Source organism: Bidens hawaiensis, unplaced genomic scaffold (genome assembly GCF_021521415.1).
Source record: "Bidens hawaiensis isolate Kalapana, Puna unplaced genomic scaffold, B.hawaiensis_p1.1 tig00043781_1, whole genome shotgun sequence".
Taxonomy (NCBI): Eukaryota; Viridiplantae; Streptophyta; class Magnoliopsida; order Asterales; family Asteraceae; genus Bidens; species Bidens hawaiensis.
The window spans coordinates 1-8,827 of NW_027497769.1; the positions used below are offsets into that span (position 1 = coordinate 1).

Below are 8,827 nucleotides of genomic sequence, written 5' to 3' on the forward strand. Positions count from 1 at the left end.
GTGGTTATGGGTATCCTCCACCTACTCAAAGTGTAAGTTTTTTAATATAAATTGTTTCAACAAACCTATAATATGCATGTTCAAATTCAACTAGGGTTTTTAAAAAAGCTAAACTTCAAAAATTAACAGTTATTGTTCTTATTTATGTTATTATGTCATAAAGTACACATGAATCAATAATCGTTTTCAAGTATGCATCTTTTGAAATTTAAAATAAAGCATAGTTGAATCATATTCAGTTATCCAACTTCAGAATTTTAGTATCTTTCTTTTCATCCATGGTAAAAAATGATAGGTAAATCAGATTTGATTATCCAACTCTTTTATTAAAAAATGATATATCAAAAACATGTTTTTTCATCTCTTAATAATATATGATATGCAAAGTCTATTTTCACTTATCATTAAGAAAAATCGTCTTTTTATATATTTTTTAACAGCTAATATCTTTTATATACACAAATGTTACACTATGTTCAAGGGAGACTATAACTCACAATCTTTTGGTTGAATGCCATATACTTTTGTCACTAGACTAAACTAGTGGTTGTTCTTTTTTTTTACTTCCGTAATTGATTTATACTATGTTAGAATAAAAATATATATATATGTGATTAAAGTGTATATACATTATTTACATTTAAACCTTGTTTTTTCCTTTAAAGCTGAAATCATATGATTGTTATATTTTCCTTCTACTACTTTTAGACGATACCTATATTTGACCATTATCATTTATTTATGTAAAATAAATGGTCTAATGCTAATTCAAATAGGTCATTTTGATGTTCATTTACATTTTTCAAGAATGCATCTTGATATCGACAAATTAAAGACGTGGACCACACGGTTTCTTGAGTATCTCTTTATAATCTCTCTTTCAGTTGGTAGTTGTATACACATATAATTAATAGTTAAATATGTTTGATTGTCTAGGTTTCCATGTCATCATTGGAAGTTGGAGTTGTACCAGAATCAACAAGAACCGAGGCCTCGTTGTCACATCCTAGACCCTCGAAAGGAACGATAGATCTATTCTCGAACCCTCCTGTTCAAGTGGCAACACAACTCACTCCAATGGACCGAGAAGCTCGGGTGTTGAGGTACAGAGAGAAAAAGAAAACAAGAAAATTTGAAAAAACAATCCGCTATGCATCAAGAAAAGCTTATGCGGAAACAAGGCCTAGGATCAAAGGTCGTTTCGCTAAGAGAACAAATGCAGATGTTGATGTGGATCAGTTATTTCCTACAAACCATATGATAGAAGGCGGATATCGAATTGTCCCCTCGTTCTAAAGACGAGTGGAACAATAGGCCTACCTATCTTGGTTTAGCAAAAGGGTCCATCATGAACACTGATGAATTTACAAAGCAAGAACTAATCTGCGTATGGGTTCTTTTTTAATTAATTGTAAACGTAACTATAAAATACATATTATATTTTCTGTACCTTAATTGTTTTTTTGTTTTTTAAGGTTCATGCTGTGGGGATGTTATAATAAACCTTGTAACTTTGTCTTCATTTTTTTTATACAATTGTCTTAAGCTTGTGATGTTTAAGGAATGGGAGAATGTATATATGTTGAAGCACTACTGGCCACAGACATCAGCATCTTTATCTACCTTTTTCTTTATAATTTAAGGAGAAATATATTTGTAAGCTACATCAGGTTCTTCAAGATAAGGGATACATTATAGGGAGCTACAGTAAATCCATAAGTTTTAGTTCGAGTCTAAATTAGTGCTTGATTCTAGCTTCCTTTGACTACTACCACAACCGACAATCATCATTATTTACTTTCTTATTTTGGTGGCTAAATTAGAGGAGCAATATGTATTTTCATTCCTTTATATTCTGATTGTTTTTGTAATTTCTAAATAGAAGAAAAATACCAAACTCACAAACTTTGATATGGTATCAAAGCAGGTCTATGTACCACTCGAAAATTAACCATAAACCCTAATCCCTACTAACCATCAACCATGATAAACAATTCATCGACCGGATATCGTTCTGCTCCTCGGAACAGTGAGGCGAATGTCAAATCCAACTCAGACGCGAGCCCCATTCCAAGTTTAAATATCAAACAATACTATGCTCTTCTGAATCATCTCGCACAGAAAGTAAACAAAGGTGATTACTGGATTATCGATTCCGGTTGCACCGAACACATAACACATCGAGCCGAATGGTTAGAAAGTAAAGTAATATCCAGACACGAATACCCAGTAATCATTCCAAATGGAGATTCAATACCCGTAGAGGGTAGAGGAACTTGCCAACTACCAAACGGAACCACTATAAAAGGGGTTTTAAATGTCCCAAAATTCAAATGCAACCTTTTATCCGTTAGCCGTTTGTCAAAAGACCTTCAAAGTTCTATAACCTTCTACCCGGAATTCTGTTTTATGCAGGACTTACGGACGAGGGAATTGATCGGAGTGGGTAAATGCAAGCACGGGCTCTATCGGATCGAGATGTTGGAAGATAAAAGAAAGGCCATGATGTCAACGGTGGATGTGTGGCACAAAAGACTAGGTCATACTTCTAGTAACAAACTTTCTTGTTTTGATTTCATTCAGAATGGTCTCTTTAAAATTGTGGATTTTGACTCATGTGCAAAGGCTAAGCACACTCGTCTACCTTTTCCGGTTAGTTCCATTAAAACCCAAGAATGTTTCGAATTATTGCATTGTGACATATGGGGAAGATATAGAACGCCTTCATTATCGGGGGCAAGTTATTTTTTAACCATCGTGGACGACTATAGTTGTGCCGTGTGGGCCTTTCTCCTAAAACACAAGTTTGAAGCCTCGGATCGTCTAATTAGTTTATGGTGAAAACACAATTTGGAAAATTAATTAAAAGAGTTCGTTGTGACAATGGGGGTGGATTTGTCTCTAACCGAATGCAAGATTTCTATAACGAACATGGCGTTCTTCTTGAAACCACCTGCCCACACACACCTCAACAAAATGGTGTGGTTGAACGCAAGCATAGGCACCTTCTTGAAACCGCACGAGCCCTTAGATTTGAGGAGAATTTGCCAAAAATGTTTTGGGGCAAGTGTGTCATGACAGCCGCATACATAATAAATCGCCTTCCATCAACAACAAAACACCTTTTGAAATTCTTTTTAAACGAAAACCTGAATACGAGCACATGAAGGTTTTTAGGTGTTTGGCATATTTTCAAAATACGGATACCAAGGGAGATAAATTTGAATTAAGGAGGAAGCCCGGCATTTTTTTGAGTTACCCATCGGGAAAAAAAGGGTATAAACTCTATGATACAGTTGAAAATAAAATTGTGTTATCTAGGGATGTTAAATTCCTTGAGCACCTTTTCCGTATGGTAATGCCAAACCAATTGATAAGCAAGAAAATGAAAGACTTTTTACCTTTCCACCTTGGTATTATAAAGAAATTGATGACACTCCACAGATGGTGAACCAAAGAAACGATCTGGATGTTATTCACATAATTGAATCCCAAGGTGATGGACCTGTTCCTAATGAAGCCCAAATTGAACTACAAAATGAAGCCCAATCTGTTCCAACTGAAGCCCAAATTGAACCACAAAATGAAGCCCAATCTCTTCCTTTTGAAAATAATGAGCCCCCAGGTGACGAACCAGCCATTAACATTGAGAATAATCAAGAAATAGTACATGAAACCGAAACAAATGAATCACAAAATCATCAACCCACTGATATTACCGGTCACGAAACTTCTGAACCCATCAGACAACAAAGAAACAGAAGTCGACCCAAGTGATTTGATGACTTCATTGTTGATCTACCGCCATATATTGATCAAGCTTTACCCACATCCGATCAAGCCCCATCGTCGAGCACGACACACCCTATAGCTCATTATGTTTCTTATGAAAAATTTACTAAAAATCACAAAGCTTTTTTAGTGGCCATCAGTTTAAAAGATGAGCCAAAATTCTTTAAACAAGCTGTACAGGATGAACAATGGAGGAAGGCGATGGAAAAGGAAATACAAGCCTTGGAAGCAAATGGAACATGGACCCTTGAAAACTTACCAAAAGGCAAACGCGCTATCGACTCAAAATGGGTCTATAAAATAAAATATAAGCCTAATGGTGAGATTGAACGATACAAGGCAAGACTTGTAGCAAAGGGGTTTACCCAAATGGAAGGGGTCGATTTCCATGACACATTTGCACCGGTCACCAAACTTGTAACGGTTCGAACCCTTCTTGCAGTCGCTGTTAAGAAGAATTGGCTCATCCATCAACTAGATGTCAACAATGCATTTCTACATGGAGATCTTCATGAAGAAGTCTACATGAAGATTCCACAAGGTTTTGATAAAGGAAAGGATAACAAAGTTTGTCGGTTAAGAAAATCCTTATATGGCTTGAAACAAGCCTCTCGGAATTAGTACCAAAAGTTCACTTTGGCTCTCTTGGCACTAAATTACAAGCAATCAAAGGCGGATCATTCTCTTTTTGTTTGCAAAGAAGAAAATTCTTTTGTTGCTGTCCTAATATATGTTGACGATGTGATTATTGTTGGCGACAACCCCTCAAAAATTCATGCCACAAAGAGCTTCCTCAACAAGAAGTTTAGCATCAAAGATCTAGGAAATTTAAAATATTTCCTGGGTATTGAGTTGCTCGAGCAAAAGAGGGATTAGTACTTAGCCAACGAAAATACACACTTGATATCCTAAAGGATTGTGGTGTTCTTAGGTCTTGACCAAGTGCTTTTCCTATGGAACAAAACCTAAAATTAGGTAAAGATGATAAAGAAGCTCGGGTAGATGCCAATCAATATCGGCGTCTCGTGGGAAGACTACTTTCTTGACAAGCGACACGCCCAGATATTGTTTACTCTGTTAACGTTTTGAGTCAATTTGTCTCCCATCCTCGTCAAAGTCACATGGAGGCGGCTATTAGAGTCCTAAGATACTTAAAAATGACTCCGGGACAAGGAATTTTGTTGCCGAAGGAAGGTGGAGTCAACTTCACCTCGTATAGTGATTCTGATTGGCTCGGATGCCCCTACTCAAGAAGATCGAGAACCGGTTACTTGCTTCTTTTTGGAGGAGCCCCTATATCATGGAAAACCAAAGGCAATCCGTTGTGTCACGTTCCTCGACAGAGGCCGAATATCGTGCCATGGCCACTACGGTTAGTGAAGTTTTGTGGCTACGTTGGCTCTTAAAGGAGCTTGGAGTATCGCAAGATCAACCGACCCCTCTCTTTTGTGACAACCAAGCTGCGAGACACATCGCCAACAATCCTGTTTATCATGAACGCACAAAACACGTCAAAATGGATTGTTTCTTCGTACGTGAGCCGGTAGACTCCAAAGAGATTCAACCAAGAGCCATTGACACAAAACACCAAATAGCCGATCTATTCACCAAAGCTCTTGGTTCTCAACAGTTGCAGTATCTTCTTGGCAATTTGGGCGTTTGTGACTTACACGCACCAACTTTAGGGGAAATCTAAATTAGTGCTTGATTCTAGCTTCCTTTGACTACTACCACAACCGACATTCATCATTATTTACTTTCTTATTTTGGTGGCTAAATTCGAGGAGCAATATGTATCTTCATTCCTTTATATTCTGATTGTTTTTGTAATTTCTAAATTGAAGAAAAATACCAAACTCACAACTTTGATATCGAGCCCCTTAATTTATATGTAGCGTTCTTTTGCTTTCGAATCGACGATATTCATCCTAAAACCTGATATGAGCTTTTGATGTATCCTATTCTTGTAGGTCCCAAAACCGGATCCGACAACGAACGGCTTTGTTCTTGATAAACGCTTGAGACGGGTGCGGTGAAACAAACGACCGAACATTATTATAAAGGAACGATCTCGTAACCGGTATAAAAGCTTTATAAAATTAAACGAACCGATCCCACCCAAGGTGAGCTCCCCTTGGGTGGTTGTTTACACCATCAAAACACACACAAAACTTAACAATACAAAGTCCAATTTATAGCCAAACAAAACATAATCTAGTAGCATTCCCCCGTTGAAGCTAAACGTGTGCCCGAAGTTCTCGTCTCGTGTCTGAAATTCTAGCCCACTTTAATTATAAACTTGACCGTAAATATATAACGGGTTTCATACTTTGATATTGCAAGTCACATTTTTGGCCTTACAATCACCCCCTTGACTTGTGATCTCAAAACATCGTCGAACCGTGTCTCTCATTTTCGCAAATCAACCCGATAACCGAAGCTTCTTCAATCACCCCCTCAAGATATGATCCACCTAATTCATTCATGAAGACGTTCACGCTTCTTTATCCATCTTGGATCTTAAGCAATATAGGTTCAGAAAAGCTTAACGAAATACCGGGGACAACGATCAAATGGCAACGCTTATTATTTCCATGAATGAAATTATTTAAGTAACTCACCCCTAATAAATAAGTATCCCAGATACTCGTATCCCACATTTTCAGGGTGAGAGCTTAAACAATTTAATTCCCTATTAAATCCAGCTTGTTCGACGATATTCATCCTAAAACCTGAGATGAGCTTTTGATGTATCCTATTCTTGTAGGTCCCAAAACCGGATCCGACAACGAACGGCTTTGTTCTTGATAAACGCTCGAGACGGGTGCGGTGAAACAAACGACCGAACATTATTATAAAGGAACGATCTCGTAACCGGTATAAAAGCTTTATAAAATTAAACGAACCGATCCCACCCAAGGTGAGCTCCCATTGGGTGGTTGTTTACACCATCAAAACACACACAAAACTTAACAATACAAAGTCCAATTTATAGCCAAACAAAACATAATCTAGTAGCTTTCCCCCCGTTGAAGCTAAACGCGTGCCCGAAGTTCTCATCTCGTGTCTGAAATTCTAGCCCACTTTAATTATAAACTTGACCGTAAATATATAACGGGTTTCATACTTTGATATTGCAAGTCACATTTTTGGCCTTACAATCACCCCTTGACTTGTGATCTCAAAACATCGTCGAACCGTGTCTCTCATTTTCGCAAATCAACCCGATAACCGAAGCTTCTTCAATCACCCCCTCAAGATATGATCCACCTAATTCATTCATGAAGACGTTCACGCTTCTTTATCCATCTTGGATCTTAAGCAATATAGGTTCAGAAGAGTTTGACGAAATACCGGGGACAACGATCAAATGGCAACGCTTATTATTTCCATGAATAAAATTATTTAAGTAACTCACCCCTAATAAATAAGTATCCCAGATACTTGTATCCCACATTTTCAGGGTGAGAGCTTAAACAATTTAATTCCCTATTAAATCCAGCTTGTTCAAAAATTATCACCTTAATAAATAAGCATCTCGGATGCTCGTAACCCACGTTTTCAGGATCCAATTTTCGAACGCCTTGAAAATAACATATAAATAATATGCTTTGAACATGGTCAAACAATGGCAAAAACCCGAACAAGTTTGACTTTCTTCAGTTTGGTCAACACGAAAAATAAACGATTTACTCGGCTAAAAATAATTAGCTAGTGGTTAGTCCATGTCTAGTAAAGTGTCAACAGCTCAAAAATAGAGTCTCTGATCCAACCCAAAAATAAACTGCTTGCTGGTCCATTAACAAATAGTTTTAGTAGCAGTAGCCCATAGTAAGTTCCAGCAATTCAGCCCAAGCCCATTTCATTTTCATTTGATGACATATTAGGGCACAAACAAAACAAACCTTTATAGCATCAGTTGCAGCCGTTATCAAGATCTTACCATCGTCGGAAAACCGATCACCGGAAAAACCGGTCGCCCTCCACTGGAAAGGCATTCTCCGACCAGCCACCTTTTCCATCTTTCCTCTCTCACCCCACCTTCGGCCATCTCTCCACCCCAACATCACCGTCGCCGGAAACTCCTCCAGCGGGGTTGGCTTCTCTACCTGCGTCAGTTCCGGTGACATCTCCGGCGCCAAGTTTAACTCCAACAGATGAGTTCATCTACCAGAAAATATTCCGGCATCATCACAACTAATCAGCCGCCTGCCACCGCGTGAACATCTATCCTTCAAAATCGACACAGCCCAGATTCAACATAACCGCCATCACCACCAAGCACCACCTGCCATCCTCTAGCCGAAAAACCCTATTCCTGTAACAACTGGCTACGATAGGCTGGAAAACCGAGCTCCAGCCTCATCACCATTTAACACTGCTATCATCACCATGAACCGGAATACCGACCTCCCACGACAAACAGAGATAACCGACACTCACCAAATATCGGAGTTTGATGTACATCTCCAATCTCTAGAATTGTCGCCGGAGAAGAATCGTAGGCTCGACGGAATTACGGTCTCGAAACACCGGATCTACAAAGACGAACTTCTAGCACACTTATTTCCAAGCATCTTCAAACTTTATTTTCAAAACTTCAACGGAATTAACGTCTCGGTTCGGGTAATAGCGGAAATAGAACCCGAATATCAAGAACAAAGTTGAATCATAAGATTCGACCCGCTCTGATACCAATTGTAGGTCCCGAAACCGGATCCGACAATGAACGGCTTTGTTCTTGATAAACGCTCGAGACGGGTGCGGTGAAACAAACGACCGAACATTATTATAAAAGAACGATCTCGTAACCGGTACAAAAGATTTATAAAATTAAACGAACCGATCCCACCCAAGGTGAGCTCCCCTTGGGTGGTTGTTTACACCATCAAAACACACACAAAACTTAACAATACAAAGTCCTATTTATAGCCAAACAAAACATAACTAGTAGCTTTCCCCAGTTGAAGCTAAACGTGTGCCCAAAGTTCTGGTCTCGTGTCCGACATTCTAGCCCACTTTAATTATTAACTTG

The 8,827-nt window shown here is 38.5% G+C and overlaps 1 protein-coding gene across 1 annotated transcript; it reads left to right on the forward strand.

Moving 5' to 3' along the window:
• Positions 1 to 936: 936 nt before the first annotated feature.
• LOC143594525 (zinc finger protein CONSTANS-LIKE 2-like) lies at positions 937 to 1,296 on the forward strand (the record flags this gene model as incomplete). The annotated part of the gene is made up of 1 exon (XM_077073815.1): positions 937 to 1,296. A coding segment is annotated over one exon (360 nt), but the record flags the coding sequence as incomplete, so codon positions are not given.
• Positions 1,297 to 8,827: the final 7,531 nt, after the last annotated feature.